The 22457-nt window shown below is 35.7% G+C and overlaps 1 protein-coding gene across 14 annotated transcripts in view; it reads right to left on the reverse strand.

Annotated features, from left to right (window-relative positions):
- LOC117563689 (neural-cadherin) overlaps positions 1-22457 on the reverse strand; it is a 179941-nt gene that overhangs the window by 79034 nt on the left and 78450 nt on the right. For 5 of the 14 annotated variants that reach the window (XM_034242122.2, XM_052003104.1, XM_034242123.2 and 2 more), the window contains 10 exons: positions 21357-21807; positions 20786-21002; positions 19924-20709; positions 18426-18659; positions 18173-18364; positions 16750-16761; positions 15776-15966; positions 10676-10865; positions 7251-7433; positions 5077-5263 (listed from right to left, as the gene is read on the reverse strand). In XM_034242122.2, coding sequence (XP_034098013.1) covers positions 5077-5263; positions 7251-7433; positions 10676-10865; positions 15776-15966; positions 16750-16761; positions 18173-18364; positions 18426-18659; positions 19924-20709; positions 20786-21002; positions 21357-21807 — 2643 coding nt within the window. Of the gene's footprint in view, positions 1-5076; positions 5264-7250; positions 7434-10675; positions 10866-13864; positions 14056-15775; positions 15967-16749; positions 16762-18172; positions 18365-18425; positions 18660-19923; positions 20710-20785; positions 21003-21356; positions 21808-22457 lie in introns of those variants that run through there. The other 9 variants (XM_034242131.2, XM_034242128.2, XM_034242126.2 and 6 more) reach the window with 3 other exon arrangements.

Below are 22457 nucleotides of genomic sequence, written 5' to 3' on the forward strand. Positions count from 1 at the left end.
TTCGTCTACGCTTCGTGTGCTGCGTTTTTGTGGATTTTAACCTGATTTCTTTTTGGCTACGCTATGCTTTAGTATTTCGGCTGCATATTATCATTGTCTGTCTGTGGGATATGGATGGGTGGCTGCCAGCTGGTAGTTGGTAGCTTGAAACTGCTGCTCTAAAGACGCTGCTCGTGTAACGCCAACTTTTTTTCTGTTTTGTTTTTGCGACTTAGTGTGTGTGTGAGTGTTTGTGTTATCTATTGTTTTTTGTTGGTAGTATTGCTGTTGGCGTTAGCGTTACGCATTCGAGTCGCGAAAGTTGTTGACAGGCAAACTCAGCGCGCCACTTTACTCCACTTCAAGGGCTCAGCTCAGCTGAGGCTCAGCCTCGAGTCGTCTCGAATAGTTTGCATGAAATTAAAATAATCTGCAAGATTTATTGCATCAGACACGCGTCGCAGCCTAGAGTCGACTACTTTTTTTTCAGCTTTAAGCTAGCAAACTTTTGCTTAAATATTGTCAAAAAAGTGTACAGAGAGCAGCACATCTCAAGCTTCGGGCGAAATGTCGCTTTGTTTAATGGTCGTAAGTAAATATATATTTATTTCTCTTGCTCTTTCTTTTTGTCTGTCTCTTTCTATTCGTTTTTCGTTGCATTTTGTCTTGGGCATTGGCAGCTCTCAAGACAGTTGTCGACAGTTGCGTTGCAAATGCAGCTGCCACTTTGGGCAACTTGTTGACTTTCTGTCACTTGCGGCCAACGCAAGAGGAAGCAAGTAAATCAAGATGCCAAAGTCGGAAATGTCATTTTTCATTCCTTAAATTTAATATGTTTAAACTCCTACCTTAACTGCACTTTAGTTGTAGTTAAAATGTTGTACATACCTGCAAATGAAAAGAGAGAGAAAATATTTATTATTGATTTAAATTTAAGCAGCGAGTTGGTTAAAGCATCGATCATAAATGATGAACTGAAATGTCGTCGCCTACAATCCAGACAAATGGCCGCAAAGAGCGTGCGAATAGCAGCGAGTGAAAGTTCAAAGCCGAAAAGACTGATGATGGAATTTACGACCATCAAGAAGAGCGACCAAAATAATAAAAAAAAGAGCAAAGTGCGTATGTGCAATTGAAAACATTTTCAACGACTAAAATGTCATTTTTTCGTTTGCTGGAGAATCAAACAAAACTATTTACAAATAGCGCAATAGTTTGGCCAAAAAAGGAGCTAAAGGCCAAAAGGCGTTGGCCATAAACTGGATGATGGGCCCCGGCACATGAAAACATTATCGAATATGATACGAGAGAGGCGTTTAGCGCCCAACGACGATATTGTTATTGTTTTATTTTGTGCTAGCTGACTGCCGGCTTGTTTAGTTCGTGTAATACTGCGTATACGTATTATTGATACCATGGCAGGGCTGCTGCTTGGCAATTTTTACGAGCAGCATGAACATTTTTTATGAGCACTTACTTCCGCCCCAGAAATTAGAAAACTGCCTCGGAACATTTTATGCGCCTCCTCACAAACAAAAAGCGAAAACGCAAAAGGCCAAAAGCACAACGCCTAATAACTTCCTGGCCATGGGAAAAAGTGAGTGAGAGAAAGAGTTTTTTTGTTTGGTTCGATACCGAGTCGGTTTCGGTTTTGCACAAAATTTATGATGTGTGTAACAATCGGGCGGCTATTGTTTGGGGTCCAAGTCAAGTGTGTCATGCAAATTTTGCTTATTTTATTTAATGCGATTTTTATGAGCGCCAATTTTGATGGCAACCCCTTTTTGGAGCCGAAAATAGGCTTCATTTCCCATTTAACAGTGGCTCAATTGTTGTGGATCAGGTAAAAGGTTTCGAGTACTCATATATATATTGAAATCGCTTTATAAATAGACTGTCGACAAGGTGAGGTCAGAGCACAAGTAAAAAGAAATATATATTTATATGTATATCAAAAGACAATCGCTCAACTTAAAATTCAAGTTTCTAGCATTTGTCATGTTTTGTTTGTCTTCGTGTCTGACAATCTGTGACTCTCAGTCTCTCAGTCTCTGCGTCTGTCTGCCCTGTGGCGCAATTTATGCATGAATTGGCCAAGTCAAGCTAAAAGTCAGTGGAACGTGCAGGCTGCGTTAAGCCTAAAAGTATGCATAACTAAGAAGAGCACGTACCGCAGATAACAAAACAAAACAAAAGCAATAGCAAAAAAAAGGCAAAGGGCAAACATTGATAACTGTATACAGTTAAAGTTTGCAGATAAACGCACGACAGTTACATGGTATTTTTCTTATTTAAGAGCAAATGATTTTCTTTTACATTTTGGGATCCCAATTTGTTTCCCATTTCCCCTACAAATAATGTCACAAGTATTGTGCAAATAAATCGGCAACGAGTTCACATACTCTCGACGAGCGTCCAGAGCTTGGAATGGAAACCGCAATTGCGCACAAAAAAAGGAAGAGAGAGAAACCTGCTGCTAGTCAAATGCTGTGCAAGCCAACTCAAAGCCCAGACAATAACAAAGGGCAAACAAAGTGGCAAACATAGAAAAGCGCTGGGAAACACACACATAAAGGAAACCCCACACGAACACACAACAGGGACGCAACCTTCTGTCGACTTCAGTTGCGAAATTGCCAACAAATGCACTCAAAGCATCGCAACAAAAATGCAATACGGAAAAAAGAGTAGAACGAGCAAATGCAATGAAATAAAATAAAATGGAAATAGAGTAGAGAATAATCAAGCTAACAAAATACTTGTAGCTCAACAAGCAAAGTACAGCAAAAACACAAAATACAAAACACAAAAAACAACACAGCACATCATCGAATTGCGAGTGAGGATTTCGTGTTGTTGCAGTAAATAACAAACAAATATTCCAATACACATTCTATGATTGAAATTAATTTCAATTGTAAGCTGAGTAAATCAAATACAAAGTGAGTGAGAAAGTAAGTTAAATTTAAATTCATTTAAGAGATATTATTTTATGCAAAGTCGGGTATAAAGAACTCCACAAATACTTAAACAATAAATGAAAAGGAAATTATTAAAAATTGAAAAATTTAAATGCAAATATTATAATATAATATAATAATAATGCTTACATTTTTTGCAAATAATGAAATTTAATACAAAATTTTAAAAATACTTAAATTTAAATGAAATCAAATATTCAGAAATAAATGAAATAAAATAGAAATTATTTAAAATACAAGTATTTCAGCAATAAATCAAACTAAATAAAATAATATAAAACACAACAATTTAAATGAAGTGTCGAGCAAATAAATTTAAAAACTTTCACTTCTCATGTCCTAAACACTTTTCTTTCATTCACTTTAACACAGTTTATAATTGAAGTAAATTCGATTCATTGAAAAATGAAAATATCAATTCAATAGAAGTCTAGCTTAAAAATCAAATTATCAGGCACATATACCATATACAAAATGTTTGGGCATTCGACAATTGTTTATATGTTTTGCTTATAAACAAAAGCAGGCATTTTCATATTTATAGCTGCAATGTGGGGCACAAACCACAAGCTGTAGCCACGCCCACAATTCCGGGCATAACAATGCGTAACTTTTCGCTGTTGCATGAATATCAATATTTGTAAGCTTCGGTTAGTTCAACAACTGTTGTAATTTACATGTTCTCCCTCGCTCCCCCTTAGCTCACGGCTTCATCTAGGCCCCCCGAAAAAGTAAGGCAAACAAACAAAAAGAGAGCGGAAAAAAACTTTTTAATTTTCGTGCTCGTTTTCAGGGCCAACAGAAAGTCGTTGCCGGCTTTTTGAGCCGTTTTCCCAGAGTGTTGATTGCACATCATTTTCAATGTTGCTGCGGCGCTGAAAAGTATGCTACGATTTTTTCCCATTTAGCGAGAACGCTTATGGGCGACTCAGCGACATATTAAACAATCGAAAAGCACTTGGCAAGGACATAAAAACACACACAAATCTATAGAAAATACACACACACACACACCAACACCAACTCACACACAGACGCACTTAGATTGTGTGTACATCGAAAAATGATTGCCATTTCAGGGGCAATTTTTAATGAACAGCAAATACTTGGGCAAAACGGAACACAATGTAAAATTTGTGTGTATGTGTGGACATGCGTTTAATTGTTTATTTTTAGCGCGCAATTTTATAAAGTGTCAGCTGGTGTATCACAAAGAAACAGAAAGAGGGAGAGAGAGAGGGAGTCTGCCACTTGTGGCAAGTGAATAGATTTTATATGACATTTTTTTTCTGCTTTGTATAAGCTTCAATTGAAATTAGAAATCCAACAGCTGGGAGTTACTTTAAAAGCTTTTAAGTACAGTGAAGTATGGCTATGAAGAACAAGTAAAATAAATAAACCAATCAAAAATCAATACATTAGTAGTTAATCGTCTTTTGAAATTATAAATCTAATAGCTGACACTCGAAAATGTTACTAGGGAAGTACAGTAATGCTTACTTATGGTGAAAACATATATAGATATAAATCTGTACTATACTAGTAAATCCTCTTTTGATTGCACGCAACTTAATGCCAAAAAATGCAGCAACAAATCGACAGTTGATGAATTTACAGCTGCCTTTCAATATACGCACATTTATTTGACAAGTGGCAGCCACTGTTTGTGGCAAATGCGTGGCCAACATGCTGCATCAATAAAAGCCAAAATGCACTTGGCTAAATACACACACACGCACACACACAACACATTGACATACAGTGGACTGTGGCTGGGACTCTGACTTATTTGGGTCGGTCGTCACGTGGTCAATATTTACAGTAGATATTCGGTTTGAAGGGCGGCAAACAAGTTGATGTCATTGCAGTGCAAACACATGTGCCGGATAAAAACCACCCAACAACAAGCTAAAACCTAAACGAGACCAAACCTATTTGCCATTTAGTTGACATGTTAAATGTTCAACAGCAGCTGCTGCTGCTACAGCTCCGAATTTCGTTCCATTTTTACAGCCCATCCCTTTTCACATTTGCACATTTTGTTCAAAATTTATGCAACTACATTAAAAAAAAAAGAGAAGAAGAGAAGGGAGCTTGTTGTCATTTTGAGACTCACCTGAATTGGGTCCATTGCTGTTGGGTCGTGCCGAGGGCGCACCGTCGCGAGCCTCCACTTCGAGGGCGTAGGCGCCCTTCTTCTCTCTGTCGAATACGGTTTTGGTGAAGATCTCGCCGCTTTGCAAATTAATTTCAAAAAATTCTTTGCCCTCGTTACGTGGCGAGTCCACGATGTAGTAGTAAACCTGTAAAGAACACACAGAAAAAAACACATCGAAAATTGTGATGAACATGAAAAATGCAGTAGAAAATAGAAAATTGCTGAAAACCTAAAATGGCAAATGGTAAATGGAAAATCAAAAAATTGTCAGGAAGTTAATTAAAACATGTGCAACGACAACGACGACGACGACGCCGACGACTTCAAAGCGGAAATTTGCTAGAAAATTTAATTCTCTCGAACCTTGTCGAACCAATTTAATTACAGCAAATGCACGCATTAAAGCCGCAGCCAAAAATAATGATAATGATAATCAAATTCTGGCGACGCGTCTGGCTATAAATGATAAAAAACAAGAGCAAGAACACGAACACAGAAACACAAAGAAAAAAATACGAGAACGCTAATTAGTGCGGACATTTTGCGCGTACATGCAAATTACTTGGCTGCAGGACACGAAATGTGGCCAAGAGAATGGCCAGCGTCACCAGTTGCCAGTTGCGAGTCGCCAGTTACCATTTTACCAGTCACCAAAGTGGCATATTATTATAATCGCAAGAGTGTGGCTTAAGGCCGCCACAAGCCCCCCCTCCCGCACTCTAGTCCCGCCCCAAGGTCTCGTCGACTGTCGACTGTCAGACGCATAAAAGGAGCTTCGCTTCTCTTCTTCTCTATCCTTTTCTCCCCATCTTAGTTTCTTCATTTGATTCCATTTTTTTCTGCGCCCTTCGTTATTGTCCACGCTTTGAACTTTCACTAAGGGCTTAGCATACTTAAAGGCGTGTGAAAATACTGCAGTAAAAAAAAAGAAAATAACACACAAAAAAAAAAGGAAGAGACGTGGCAACTCTTTGACATTTATTAGCCTAGCCGGGATGTCCAGCTGAGGCAAGGGCAAAAAATACAATTATAAAGGCAGCGAAGAGCTTGATAAGTGCTGAAAGTGTGAACGCTTCTCTTGTAAATATGTATGCACAAAAAAAAGGGCAATGAAGGTACTAGAAAAGAAAAGCAAAAATAAAAAAATGAAACGAAAAACGAAGTAGAATTATCTAATCCATGCAGATTGCTTGATTAAACTGCAAAAGTTGCTTCATTTGTGCCCCCAAAAAGAGACGAATAGTTGAAAAATGCAGGCTGAAAATTGTGCTTATGCTAATGCTGACTTTACATACAGAATAGTTGACAGAGCTTTGCTTAGGGAAAAAGTCTTGATGAAGATTTAGTTATTGAATCGTACTTTGAGCTAAATGAATATTTTGCTTACTAAAGTCCAGCTAAATAAGTAATTTATTCGCTGATAGTTTCGATTAACAAAAATAGTTTTCTGGTTTGGTATATTATTATTATTCAATAATATTTGTAATATTTTCAAAATTCAATGTAACACTGATAATCTTTAAAGCTAGGTTTTGTTAAAAACATAAAAAACACCGAATTTTTTAGGTATTTTTAGTATTTTTAAATACTTCAACTAATATACTATATATTGACAACTGATTAGTTTTTGAATATCAAGTATGGAAAATTTTAGCTAAAGTTAAACATATGAAAAGTACTCCAATTTTATATATATTTTGAAAATATTCCATTGTTATTAAATGCTTTAACAGCTGTAGCTTAATATCACTCTGTTAGTTTTACAAAGTTACATAATAACTCATCTTTTGTTACATTTCTTATATATCCTGAACACCTTGTTAAGTAGTAACATAACTGTTGCCTAACAGCCAACTGTTAATCTGCTTTGAAGTTCTCTGTTATTGACGTGCTTCATGGCACATTAACCAGATGGCACTTGAAAATGTTTCTGTGCATTCTCCCTTCCCATTTAAGCTGATTTCTTTGCGGCACTCGTTGGCGCCTCGCAGACTCATTCATTTTGCCAACAATCGTCAGGTATTTCCTGTCACACACCCTGCTGCCCCCTTCTCTGTTTTACCCTTCACCACCTTTTACGTCTTCCATCTCGCACTCTTTAATCTGCTTCACTCAATTTGTTGGGTGCTCACCTGATTATTTGGGAATGTACCATCCTTGTCGATGGCATTGACTTGTGTCACTTTCGTGCCAATCGGTTCGCCCTCGAGCACCGTTTCCTGTTCGCGTTCCGTGAATAACGGTATTTCGTCATTAACATCCTCGAGCATTATGTAAACGGTCGCTTCCGATGCCAATTGCTGGGCGCCATTGTTCTGCAAATGTATTGAAACAAAGGGAGGAAAAAAAGGAATGGAAAATATTAAAAATAGATACGATTAAATTGATGTTTAACCTTTAAGTAATCAATCAATATTTTAATCAAGCGTTCAACACTTTGGCATTGTTGTTGTTCTCTTGCATATATAATCACCATCAGCTTTTTTTATATTTAATGCGCAAACTTAATTATTGTAAAAAATAATTATTAAAAAATTCCTTACATATTTGACTTACAGACCACTTGCCTGGCAAGTATTTTTTACATGTGTGAATAAAAATGTGCTCATAAATATTTATGAGCGTTCTTTTTTTATTTTTCAATAAAACATTCGCCTCGAGCAATGTATGCACAATGTGTTGTAAAGATGGAATGCATAATGGCATCCTCTAAAGAGTTGTTATTTAATTAAAATTATTTTAAAATTGCTTGCGGTATATTTTAGTCAATTGCTTTGATAATTAATCGCTCAGTTTTTTGCCATTATATATATTTATTAATGCTAATTGGTTAAATCCAAAAAGAAGATTATTGTAATTCATTTAAAGCTATCTTTAAGCTAGCTAATAGTTGATGTGTTGACATACGAATAAATAAAATATTGACTGTAAGATACTTGCTACCCATTTTAAATAAAAGCGAAACCGTGCGGTATTATACTAAAAATATACCAAATGAATATACCACAAATATACTTATAAAATATACCATATGTTATATTTTGTATATTAATATACTACTGTATTTAAAATATACCACACATTACGAAATATACCAAATTGTCAGCCAATATCTCTGTCTCTATCTATTATAGTCTCTGAGATTTCGGTGTTCATTCGGCAGACAAAAAGTCATAAAACCCCTCTACTCTATTGTTGGTGGGTATAAAAATACACAGATTTTTGATTGATTAAAAAATCTAAATTTAAAGTAGAGTATCAGCTAGCTATTGTTGCCCATTCTTCCCCTTCCTTGTATTTACATGACGCTCACGAGACAAACTTTTGATCGCCTAACATCGACTCAGTTGATTGATTGAGCCAAGGTAATCAATCAGCAATTCAAACGCTTTTGTGAATTAGATTAGTGGAAGATTTTCCCCCAAAGACACAATCGTTAGTCTTTTCATCCCAGCTGTTGCACATTAGAAGCAGCCACTAATGCTAGCATATATACTATATATAAGGCAAAAACATATTTATTTGCACACAATTCGATTGCATATGCGATATGCACATAAACACGACATGTTTACATACATAAAACTCAATCAGTGATGACAAGAGAGGATGAGGGAGACAGAAGCGATGTGTAAGCAGAGCAACTAATTCACCATTGGCAATTCGAAATGAATTATTTATTTTGTGGTAATGCCATCTTGTTGAGTAAATATGAATTTTGCTAGTTTACTAGTTTACCAGTTAATTACGGCCCCAGCATCTTTTGGGGGCAGAAGTTTGATTAGTCAATGCTGCTGACAATTTTGTATGACATTTCTCAGCACACAAAATATTAATTAAACATTGTGATGTATAAGCTTTATTGCATGTAGTACAACCAACAACAATGAAACTAAGCTATGAAAGGTAAATAAATGCAGGCAAATAAATCGATAGATTCAAGTACTGAATTAATTATGGTAAAGGGAAAAATCGTTAAAAATTATGTACTCTTCATGCTATATATCCAGTAATTTATTTATGCAACCACAATGGTGTTTTGTTGTCTTTCAAACCTCATTTGATATAGAATAAAAGTGCGATGAATCTTGTAATTAGAGTTTGTCATTGTTTTGCATAAATTTGGGGGAAAAAAAGATGTGCACATTTAATGCATTATTGTGACCGCAAAACAAATTTTAAAAATTAATTTCAAAAATGTTGTAATATGGTGAAAACAATCCTTGTGTCATTTGCGGGGATATTTAATTAACTGCATTTAATGCGCACAACACAACATGAAACTAAAATGCAAATAGCAATATGCAAAATGCCAAATGTAATATGCAATATGCAATGTCAGGGCAATTGAATTTTAATAACAACTATGCAACTAATGCAATGCAACCTGGGGGGGCAAAACGCTGTCCTTTGGGGCAAACGAATAACTCTCATTTGTGGCACTTGTGAAAGCTGCTCGCTGCTCTCTGGTCGCTGGTCATGTTTAATTTATAAAGCAGCTGAAAACAATTTGTCACATAATTTTGCCAGCTAGTTGTGAGTGTGTGTGTGTTGGTGAATGGTTCAACTAATGAGCTGTACGCAAAACTTGACTCTGATTGAATTCCAATTGAGAATCGAATCGAATTTAGTTACTAGCCAAGAGAAACTCACTGTCAACTGTCAGTCAATCTGAGCTTGAGCTTCTAATGAATGGGGTTGTGCCACAACCAAAACCCGAACTCTCAACCCAAGCTAAAACTCTATCGTCTGTTAAATTGCTTGCCACACTGCATTTGCATGTCAGAGCAAGAATGAAACGTTGAGGGAGAAGGAGAGCACAAAACTCGCGCAAGTAATTAAAACTTTTCAAATAAAATAATTACAAACGTATTTTGAAGTCATTTTCAAATACAAAAGTCAAATACATGCCGCCATCTCAAGCTGTGCGCTTAATTGAGCCCGCACAAGCAACTTGAAAAAGTTTCCTATTTTTCGGGCGCTTTTTCGGGTTTTCTCTCTATGCATTCATAGTGTTTATTTCATTTTATACCCGCTAGACGAGACCATATAGGCATGTAACCTTGATCGCAGAGACTATAGGAGATATATTTGTAAGAGAGAGTCTCTTAGTTGCTTTAATTTGGTATATTTTGTATTCTATGGTATATGTTAAATGTAGTCTTATCTTAATGTACCAAATATAGACATTGGTATATTTTAGTATTTTTGCAGTATTTTAACTCTAGTACAACATCAATATACCAAATATGTACATTGAGTAATTTTAGTATTTTTGTGGTATATTAATGTTGAATCTATCAGTATTTTTGTAGTATATTTTAATATAGTACTATGCCAATATACTAAATATACACATTGTAATATTTTATAACTTTTGCCGTATATTAATTCGGTATATTTCAGGAATGCGGTATATTATATCAATGTACCCAATACAGACATTGGTATATTTGTATATTTTTGTGGCATATTAGTTTGGTATATTTTAGTATTTTTGCAGTATATTATTACAAATTTCAAATTAGAAAATAGAGTTGTTAACGCTTGCACTTACCTCCACACGTATAGTTAGATTGTATTCCTTAATGCTCTCATAGTCCAGCGGATGATTCACCTTTATGTCAGCCCAAGTGTCGCCATTGTCCGGTCTTTGTTGCAAATAGAACGTATGGAATTTGTTCGTTTGCGCCGTTGACCCCGGCATTAATCTATAGAACACCGTCGGATTGCCTTCAATGCCCGAACTGCAGACGATTTTCGAGGGGCCAAAGAATTGGTTTTTTAAGAACAAAAATCACATGTGAGTAAAGTTGAACATTTACGTATTTCATCAATTAGTTGATTAGTCAGTTAGTTAGTATCGAAAGAGTTGGCTACATGAAATATGTTAAGTTTGAAAATTATGCAAATTATGCTACAATTAATTGTTGAATATCAAAAAGCAAATGCAGAGTATATTTTTTGTATACTCTTGCAATAACAAAAATAATTATGATGAATAATAGTTAATAGTAGTTGAAGCTTAATGAACTTTACAAGTTAGACATAAACTCAGTCAATCTTTCACTCACTCACACACAGACATCTCTCTCACACACACACACACACATCATGCGACATATCAAAATACAAAAATTTGATTTATGACACAACACAACAAAACGGAAAATAATTCTCAAGACTTTCGATTTGCTGTGTGCGGCCAACAAAAAGTGCGTTTCAAATTGGGTTTTTTGCTGCTTTTCTCCTTCACTTCGTGCAACGAAAAAAAAGTGTAATGAAGAAAAGCTTGACGCAAACAGAACACACGCGAAAAAAAAGAGAAACTCAACTCTACAAAAAAATGGCTTCAAAACATTTAATTGCCATTCGAGTATCAAAAGTTATTGGAGTGAGGGATCGCAGAAATATATTTCAGCGAGAGTTGAAGGGAAGAGATGGCAAGGCGATGATAATGAAAAACAAATTAGGCAACAGGAACAAACAAACAGAAAAAAAAAAAATTTTTATTTGCACTTGGACAACACTTGCAGCTGACAGAACAACGTAAGAAATGGTCGAGAAATAAAAACTTTGGGAACTGCCTTAAAAATGGTGGAGAAAAAAAAAACACAATATGAAAGCTGTCAGACTGCGCCAAAAAAAATTTGTTGCCAAGGACGAGAGCCAAAAACAATATGCTAGCAGAAGGATAAAGGCAGGATAAGGGATTTGTATAGCAAAAAAAATGTGTGGCAACATTTTTGGATGGGCGAAGGGAAGTTTGAGAGGTTCTTGGGAAAGTTTTGTTTTTGTGGATTGCATGAAATTTGTTGTTTGTTGTTTTTACTTGAGCATGGTTTTTTTTTTAGATATATGTTATAAGTTGTGTTCAGTGTATAAAATATATTTGTATTTGGTTATTATTGTTTTGGTTCTTTTGTATTGCAAAATGAAAACTATAATTTTTGAGTTTTTAAAAGTGAACCTTGCTGAGCACTTGAAATATGCATTAAAAGTTGTTAAATTCCTTGAATCTGGTTACTAGGTTTGCAGTTTGAACTAGAACTATGTATAGTTTAAGTTGTAATTAATGAAAGTAGAACTTAAAATGTAAATTATGATTTTATATGATAACAAATCTAAGTCTAAGGCTAACATCGTCGTTGTGTTATTTTTTCAGTGTGACCCTCGGCAAAGTTTGTTGTTGCTGTTATTGCTGGTTAGCTGGCGCTTAAATGTGTGCTCGCCACTCGACAAACACTTGAAAGTGCGCACATTAAGCGCACTAAGCATTAAGCACTAGCAACGGCAACGGCAGCAACAACCAGGACAACAAACACATTTATTATGATATATATACGCGCGCACTTGAAAATGCTTCCTGTTGTCTGTGTGTCTGTGTTGTCTTAACACACTTTGTCGCTCTTCTTTAATAGCATCTTGGGCTACACAAACAACTATACATAGTATTTTATTCATATTTATATATAGATATATACATATATGCGAGATATAAGATACAAGTTGACAATATTTGTGCTGGGACAAGATAATTGCAAAGAAACTAAAAATTTAAAATAAATCTTATTAAAAAATGATTTTAAATTATGATTGACACATTTCCTAAAACATTACTTAGCATAGAAATCAAAACGTAGACAGAGAACTAACTAGCCATTGGTGCTTGGTCTGTGCCACGGTGCGTATGTGCAATCTGTAAGAAGGTCTCGCTTTAAGTGCATTGCTTTTAGTGCCAACAATAAAAATTCATAAAAAAAAATAGTAAAAATAATATGAATACTAACTGCCAGTGGCCACAAACTGGCGCATAATTAAAACGTCAGTGCCATGTGGTTGCCTTGCCACGCAGATAAAACGCTTTGCGTTCTGATAATGCAAAGAGAGAGAGAGACAGAGAGAGAGAGAGATAGGAAAATGAAGTGTGGCAGAGAGCGAAAACAGGCCAAAAGTCATTTAAGTGCGCCGCTTCAAGTTTTTAATTGCAATTATGAATAACAAAACTTTATTTATTACAAACTTTACATTTTTGTGCTTGGACATAAGTTAGCATTAAGTCGAGTGATCATTGCAGACTGACCGAAGGGCTTGGCAAGTGGCTGGCACATAATTTTTTAATTGAAGGTTAAAAGAGACTCAACAAGAAAGAGAAAGCATCAAGTGCTTAAAAGAAAGACATTCTGCTGCTAATTCAGCTAAATAAAGTGCAATTGAGTTATACACATGATGATTATATTCATAAACAACTCGCTTTTCGAAATAATAAAAAAAATAAAATATGTGCATTTTTGGTGTTATTTTGTGCAGAGTTTTCTAAGGTTGTGGTTTGTGTTTTTTTCTTTACTGGTGCATTTTGTGGACTGTGGTGCTTTGCTATAAATATTTTATGTTGATGAGGATGGGATAAAAGGGTTATCTAAAACTATTTCGGAGAGTGCAAAGTATTTAATTGGCACACTCTCGAGTGCAACTAGAATAACATTCAGAACACACAGAACACGAAAACTTAAAGACTAAAACTACGTAACGACACCAAAAACCGAAAAAATTTAAATGTAAATTAAATAGAAAATTGATAATTGAAAACTGAACACCTAGAGAAAATATTATATACAATATGTAAAGAGTAGCTTAATTAAATAAAACTAAGCAGAATGGTATATGACTATTTTTTTTTTGGTATTGAGTGAAAATTTTGTTTTTCTTTTTAGTTTTGTTTGTTTGTTTTATAAAACTAACAGACCTGGCTTTGATCGAGACGACTTTGCCGCCAACGGGCATATTTTCCTTGACATAGATCGGCCCATAAACAGTATGGTCCCAAACTGGAGGATTGTTGGCACGATCAACGACATCGATCTGTACTTCGACCGTACGCGATAATGGCGGATAGCCCTTATCTTGGGCCATCGCCTCTAATTTGTATGTCTCGCGCTGTATTTTTGTATACACACACAAACATACAATGGAGTTTTTTTCGTTTTTTTTTTTTTAAGTACAAAAATACAAGACACGTTTCGATTTTTGTTTCGTTTTCAAAATTAAGCGATCGTTGCAAAAATACACACAGAGACAGGAAAAAAATGCAAAATACAAAAAAACGTTTAGATAGTTTTTCAAATCTATGTTTTTTAGTAGTAGATTTAACTGAAATTCAAACGGAAGCAAATTCAAAATTTATAAATTCGGAACCAACACCTTGTAGAAGTAGATTCAGTAGAAATACTTAAAAAGAAAAATTCAAAAAAATTGCAGAAACTTTTCTAGTTTCTTTAGTACTGTTTTTTATTCAGTTGTCAAAAGGTTTTTACTCGCAGTGCAAATTATTTTCATGTCTCGACCCTAGCCTTCAAAATGTCAACAAAAAACATGAACATCAAACTAAATATCAACTAAATTTTTGTTTGGTTTTATCGCATACATATTAATTGTAAATAATTTAGTTTGAGCATAATTATATAATAGTTGTATATATATTATTTAATTGTATTTGATATGATTGAAACTAAATGCATAACAAATGAAATGATAAAAGGGTTTTGTGCATTTTAGTATAACAATTTTCGTAGCATACTTTTCAATTGTTTATTTGATTTATTTTTTGTTTTTTTCGTTTTGCATTGTTCGACTATTGCTTTTTAACATTTTTGAACACAGATTTATTTAGTAGTTACCTTGTTTTTGTTTCCTAGAGCTTAAACTAAACTGCAACCTGGTATAAAATAATATGTATATTCTTCTTTCCCAATTATTAAAATGATATATGTTATTCTTTCCCAATTAATAACCAACACCAAATTGTTCGCGAAACGAACTCGCAGTTGGAAAGTTATATCAAGCATTTCATTATTTCATATTTTCTTTTTTTTTTGTACCATGTGTAGTTGAATTCTGAGAGGGGGAAGAAGTCAGAGTTCTGGGTAAGCATAATCCAATGGGTAAATGTGTGGAGGGTGGTGTGAAGTTGCAGCAAAATGCAAAAGTACCCGACAACCGTTATTCAGACTGTCAATTACAAAAATGCTCACTCAAAACAAACACCAACAGCATTAAGTTTTCAATTTCAAGAATTTTTCGATATTTCCTTGGGATTTTTCGAATTTTGTATTTTGTCAAATCATTTTGTTGATGGTTGTGGAAAAAATCATTGAGCTTTCCTTGTTACGATAAACGACCAAAAAACATGTTATCGCTTCAGTTCAAAATGTAAGCTTTACATTATGTTAGACAAGACAGAGAGAGAGAAAGAGACAGAAAGTTACGACAGACCGTATGTTAAGCTTAAAGCTATGTTCGTTAAGTGAGCTGAGGTTCGTTAAGCAGGCGCCAATTCGTTGAGTGAGTTAATTTAGCCGAGACACAGTACCGAGACTGTTATACTACTATTGTATGTTAAGAGTTATACTCAACAGACGAATTTAGCTGCAAGCTTAACAGAACTGTTACTCGGAAGCTTAAAGCTATGTTATGTAACTAAAATGCTGTTATACATTTCCAAAAAATGCTAACTATGTTAGGGTCGCTGCTGTTAGGCTTTTTATTTATGTTTTGTAAAGAGAAACTTCAGCATATACTGCAGTTGTAATATTAGAGTGTTGAGTGTGTTTGGTTATGTAAGTGTTGTGTAGTGTGTGTGTGCATTGGCTATACAAACCTTGCCTTAACCGATGTTACAACCGTACCCACAGTGACATTCTCAGACAAATGGATCGGCCCATAAATGGACTTATCCCAAATGGGCGGCTTATTATTGCGATCGACGACCTCTAACTCAACATCGACATCGGCATACGAGGGTGGATCGCCACGATCCGAGGCGCGCACGCGCAGGCGATAACGATCGCGCTGTTGATTGATTCAGTATGTCAAATGTTTTGTAGTATTTTTTTGTAACAGTTTCAACAGCCAAAATTTTAGCCACAATGTTAAACGCGTATGTTAGTTTTGTTGTGGTTTGTGTATTGGTTATTTATTTTTTTGTTTTGCGTAACGTATAACGGTTAGAGTTACGATTACGTATTTCAATGGCATCGTTGTCGTTACGTTACGTGAACGTTAATATTTGAAATTTTGTTTTAGTATAGAATATTTTTTGTATATGAAACATAAATATAAATGAAATATATAAAAATAATTAAAAATTGGCGGGTCTCAGAATGGAAAGCTTTTTGTTAGGATAAGCAAGGAATGGATTTAGCACAAATTGGATATTTGGGATAGTCAATGAAACATATATTAATAGGTAGGAATTTTTTTTTTGTTTTGGATATTTTGACGAGACTATCTCTTGCTCTATAGTATGAGTATCCTGCACTAAAATAATGAAGTGTGTTTTTGAACATTAACTGGAAAGTTAAATATGTAGGCACGAGTATGTAAATAGATTATTGGTAAATGATTGAAATCCTTGAGAGAGATTTCAATTATGTACAACATGAAAGACAGAGAGAGAGTATGCTGTGCTCTCGCAGCAAAGTTAGTTTCGTTAGCTTACACAATTTGGAGTGCGAATTTGCGAATTGTTGTTGCTCGACATTTTATTTTTGCTTGGGTTAGCACATAGTTAAAAGCAAATGAATAAAACACTTCATACGAATACGAATACGAGAGTAGATTCGGATTACTTACAGGATAACAACCCTACAATTGTTGATAACAGTTTTTCGATGATTTTTCATATGAAATTAAAAACAATAAAAACCCATTAAAACTCGCTGAACTCGCACGTAAAGAAATTCATTAAATTATATGATAAATGGTGCAGTTAAATAAAAAATGTAAGAAATATCGCCTGCATTACAGCTAAGTTTTATCATCAATTTAATTTTATATATTTTACAAGGAAAAATAATGAAAAACACTTTGGCATTCGCATTTTTTGTTTTACAGAGGCATGCAAAAATGCGCTCGTCAAACTTTGTTTAGCTAAAATCAAAAATCGATTTTTTTTATAGCTATTGCGGCAAGAGACCTTCAAAAATTGTTATAGTCTCGACAAAAAAGAATTATCTATAATATGATTTATTTTTTTTTTTTTAGTTTATGGGGTTGTTTCTTTTTGGGGATTTTGGAGAGTAGCAAAAGAAAACAAAAAATTGGCATATAAAATAAAGCTCCATTTAAGAAAAAATTAGGAGAGATAATAATTTTGTTTTTAAGAATATTTTTTTGTTCGTATTTTTAGCCATCAAAAATTAGTACAACGATGCTCAAAAATAGGCGTGATCGTTTCTAAAGGAAATATTTCGTATATATATCGTTTCTTTTTTTTTGTATATGGTAAAGTTGATGAAACCTTTTAGTTTTCTCTTTGTACAGTTTGCTTAAGCCTAGATAAAAGCAGCATCTGTCTGTTAAAAGCTTTTCCATTTCCCAAACCTGAACCAACAATAGTTTTACTTGTTTTTAATGGACATTTGTCGGGGTTTCTTGATGAGTTTTTTTTTTTTTTTTTTTTTTGTAAGTTGATTTGTTTCAAAAAATGTTAAAAATCAATTCGCTTGGCATTTTGCTTACGTTTTACGTTTTTGGTTTTTGTTTTTTGTTTTTTTTTTTGCCAATTACGCACTATAAACTAAACAAAATACTAAATTAAAAATGAAAATAATATATTATAGTTTTTATACTTCGTTTCGATTGTGACAAAAAAACTTGCACTGCTCTCACATCGAATTCGATTCAACTGTGTTCTTTGAGTTATCAAAAATTAGACAACTCTTTAACTCAGGCTGCCTAACGTTTAAATTGGGCTCAAACAATAGAAAGGTGCATTTGAAATAATAAATTAGAACTGAATATGATAATAATGTTCGACTATTTTCGATTTTGAATAGTTTTAATTTTTTACTCTGACGGCGATAAGCGCCCAGTTTTAGATTGTTAGTAATGAAATCATAAATTATTATTATATTTTTTTTGTTTTTTTTGTTTCTTTTTTTTTGGCTTGCAAGTGAAATTATAAAACTTGGTTAGTTGGGTTCGCAAACTTAAAACGAAAAAAATGGCATTGAACTATAAATTGGATTTAATAATAGGGAAACCAAACACTTACGTCAAGCGGCTTCTTCAGCACAATCCAACCCGATTCGGCTTGTATGTCAAAGTATTCCAGATCATTGGGATTGAAGGGAGCACTCAGGCTATAGACAATGGCACCATTATTATCAGCATCCTCATCGGAGGCGGAGACACGCAGAATATTTGTGCCAATGCTGGCATCTTGTTTCACATTTTCCACATATTTCTAAAAACGATTAAAATATAAGTTAACTCCAATTTTGAGAGTTGCATTTTTCTTCACTTACTTGACGATCGAAGAGTGGCGGATTATCGTTGACATCGGTGATTTCGACAGTGAAAGAGCAAACACCTTCGAGGCTGGGATCACCTTGATCGGTTGCCTTTACCGTAACTGAGACAAATTTGCCATCGTCTCCTTCGCGATCAAACACTTTGTTGGTGGACACTTCGCCGGTTTCCTCGTCGACGGTGAATTTGGTGCCCTTCTGATTCGGTTGCTGCACAATCGAGTATTTAACCTGTGTGACGGGCGACAAGAAACATGCAAAATTGCTTAATGATTGACACAATTGTGATTATAGCTTTCAGGCGCTGTTCGCCACAAACACAAACACAAATAACACGACATGCAACCCTTCTTGGTTGCTTGAGGGTGCATTGAACTTGAGCGTGGCAACTCTGGCACAGCGTAGCTCACGGCGAAATCTCGTCACGAAATCTCTTGTAATGCAATTTGGCCTAATCGTGTTTGTAAATGCCCTAAAAATCACAAGCCTCAATTAATTTGCAAGCGATTTCAATTTTTGGCATGTTTTCTTTTTTTGAGTATAAACCAACCTACTTTATGAATTAAAATAAAGTGCAATTATGTATGCATATGTGTTTAAAATTTAATTTATAAAATCGCCTAACACATAGTTAAGGCTACAAAAGAGATGGCGTGTGAGTTCATAACGTAAATGTGTCACACTTGAGACCAGGAAAAAATAAAGAAATAATATGTTATTTTGACCAAAATTAAAACCATTGTAAAAAGATGCTAATGTAATACAATTTTCAATTGAAAAAGGAAACAAAATATGCAACAATTTCATAGAAAACTTAATTAATTCCATAACTTCTTTCTTTAGTAATTGAAAAATAAGTAACCAATAGTAGGTAGCTAAATAATAAATACAGTACATAAAATATATAAAATCTGCTGAGATGGTAAAGATGGTAAAAGCTAGGAGGCCGCATTTTTCTAAACATTTGTAAATAGGGAACCACTTGACGTGCAAGATTTTAATATTTCTACTTATAAAACTATTTATCTTGGATGACTGACTAAACTATTAATGCACAGTCCAAATGGTAAGAGCTAGGAGGCTTGCACATGCCCTAAGGCAAGAGTTAAGAGGCTGAAATTTTCACTCAATATAGTTTGCGCAACTTGATTCATTAATCTGTGTTATGTATCTGTATTATTTATTTATTGTCTTCTCTAATGAACTGAACTATTAACAAACAGTTCAATCGGTAGAGCTAGGAGGCTGTAATTCTTACTAATCTCAAACGGCAAAAGCTAAGAAACTGAAATTATTTTATCAGATAGTTTAATAATATAGAAGTTCGATCTACAAATAACAGCATTTGTTATGACTGGGTAATTTACTAAACTATCAACGCGCTGCCCAAAACGGTAAGAGCTAGAAGGCTAACAACTTCACTGCAAAAATCTAACTCTTTAGAATGGCACTTTCTTCAAATATGTATCTCTCATTTCATTAACATTTTTCTTACCTGTCCATTGACGCCTTTGTCCTCATCGGTGGCCACAACTTTGATGACTGGGCTGCCATTGGGCGCGCCTTCCTCCACCTTGGGATAATAGGTGCCACAATCTTTAAACACCGGCTTATTGTCGTTAACATCCGTGATGAAGACCACCACAACAGCAGTGGAAGTGTGAATAGTTTGATCACCGTTCACACAGCAGGAACCATCATCCATGGCCGTGACATTCAGTTCGTACTTGTCGCGATCGAGTGAAATGGCTTTGTTATGCAACCGGATGACACCCGTGATGTCTTCGATGACAAACTGACCCGACGAAGTGCCGCCACCGACGAAACCAAAGCGCACATTATCACCATCCTTATCGGAGGCCACAACAGTGGTGACCAAAGTATTCGGACCGGCATTTTCATCCACATTCGGAGTGTAGACTTGTTGCGAGAACTTTGGTTCCTCATCGTTCTTGTTCTTGGTATAGACACGCACTGTGGCAGTGCCTGACTTGGCCGGTTCACCTTTATCCTTGGCGGTGACAATAAACTCATAGTAGGCATTATTATTGTCAGCATCAAGCTGTTTATTGTTCACAATAATGCCATTCGAGTCGACAGCGAAATGATCATCCGAAACGAGGTATTCGATCTCAGCATTGGCGCCCGAATCCGCGTCCATGGCTTTGACACGCAATATGCTGGTGCCCAGGGGAATATCCTCATCGACATTGTGTGCCTGATAATCGGGCAGCTCAAACTTGGGCGCATTGTCATTCACATCCGTGACACGTATGGTTAGCTAAGGACAGATAGAGATAGAGAGGTGAAATTGTTGTTTTGTTAAGGGGGAAGGAGGAGCTTTTGTGAAATCTTACCTCGACGGATGTGGAGAAACCGCCGGAATCCTCGGTAGCTGTCACAATCAGTGAGTAAACGTGTGGTTGTCGCAGGTCCTCAAAGTCCAGCTCCTTGGCCAGTTTGACAATGCCCGACGAGGGTCCAATATTGAAAGTGCCAGCGCCCTGTCCCTGTGCCTTCAATGTATAGCGTATTTCACGGTCTGCAAAGGACTTGGCCTTAACCGAAATGATGCTGCAAGCAGAAAGAGAGAGAGAAATGTGAGTGAGTGAAGCTGACAGCTAGCAGGTTGTGTTGTGGTTGTGGCTCAATTGTGGTTGGGGCTAAGAGAGTTGTCATCATGTGGCGGATATGTAAAATGCATGCATACATTACGAGAGAAAGTGACCAAGTTGGCTCTGGCTTTGGCTTTTCATCTGTCACTCGCTCGACTGCCTTTTGACAGTTGTTTTCCTATTGGAATTTCAATGAGCCCGAAAACATCACATTGTCACGCTCTAATTCGCATAACATTTATTGGCATTTGGCCATTTGCATAACACACACACACACAAGAGAATTTCGTTGACTAGTTTTAACTTTACTTACTCGGAGTCCTTTTTCTGATTCTCTGGTATCTCAGCTTCGTAGCTGGGCATATAGAACTGCGGCGCTCGCTTGCCGCCCACAATCGACAGACGCTCTTCGGGCGTGCTCTGGAACCGACGATCGTCCACCTTGCCATTCTGATCCTCTGCTTTTACATACAGCACATATTCCATATCCAGCTGGAAGAGATCTGTGCCCCGAGTACGCACCACACCGGATCGCTCATCGACCTCAAAGCGTCCGCCAGTGCGATCGCGCACAATGAAATAATGTATATTGTGATCGGTGTCGGGATCGCGTGCTTGCAACGTGAACACTGGCGTATTGGGTGGCGCATTCAGTTGGACCACAGCTTGCATAGGGAGCGGACGATTGATAAAGTAGGGCGGCTCATCGTTCACATCCTTCACCAGGATAATGACACGCTGGTTGTCCGTGTACTTGATGCCAGCTGCAAATGAATAGAGAGAAAAGAGAAATTTTAGTTTTTCTGTTGTCGAATTTTGTGCACTTTTTGTTTGTCTTTTGCCTATGCATATACTTTTAGCAGCAACTGTGTGTTGGTGTCGGTGTCGATGTCTGTGTGGCATAGCCCCGAAAAAAAAAGTTTGCCATTGTTATTACAACTAATGGATAGTTGGTTAGGCACTCAGCCTACGCTTACAACTGCCACTGGCAGGGCGTGTAATTTAAAGCGCTCGAATTTCACTTAAGCCATTCAAATGCAATGAGCTGGAAAAGCAGTCCAAGGCAAATGTGTTGCATGTGTTGCAAGCACTCAATGTTCAAGAAGAGGCGTGTTCTGCAAATCTATTTCATCAAGCATTTGCATTCTACATTACAGTATTGCTTAAAGTTCTGCAGTCTTAAGTATTCTTTTTTGTAAACAATTTAATCAACTAAATTTTTTCAATTGGATTGTAATTTTGTTGAATATTCATTTAACTTAAGATATTTTTTAGCTGTCATCAATCGATTAGTTTCTATTTTACTATATATGAATTATTATTTTCCTAAAATGTTTCCAATAAATATATTATAATGTGAACAACATATCAAATATCTACACGATAAATTAAAATTTTTTTAAATTTTCAATAA

This window comes from Drosophila albomicans, chromosome 2L, assembly GCF_009650485.2.
Source record: "Drosophila albomicans strain 15112-1751.03 chromosome 2L, ASM965048v2, whole genome shotgun sequence".
Taxonomy (NCBI): Eukaryota; Metazoa; Arthropoda; class Insecta; order Diptera; family Drosophilidae; genus Drosophila; species Drosophila albomicans.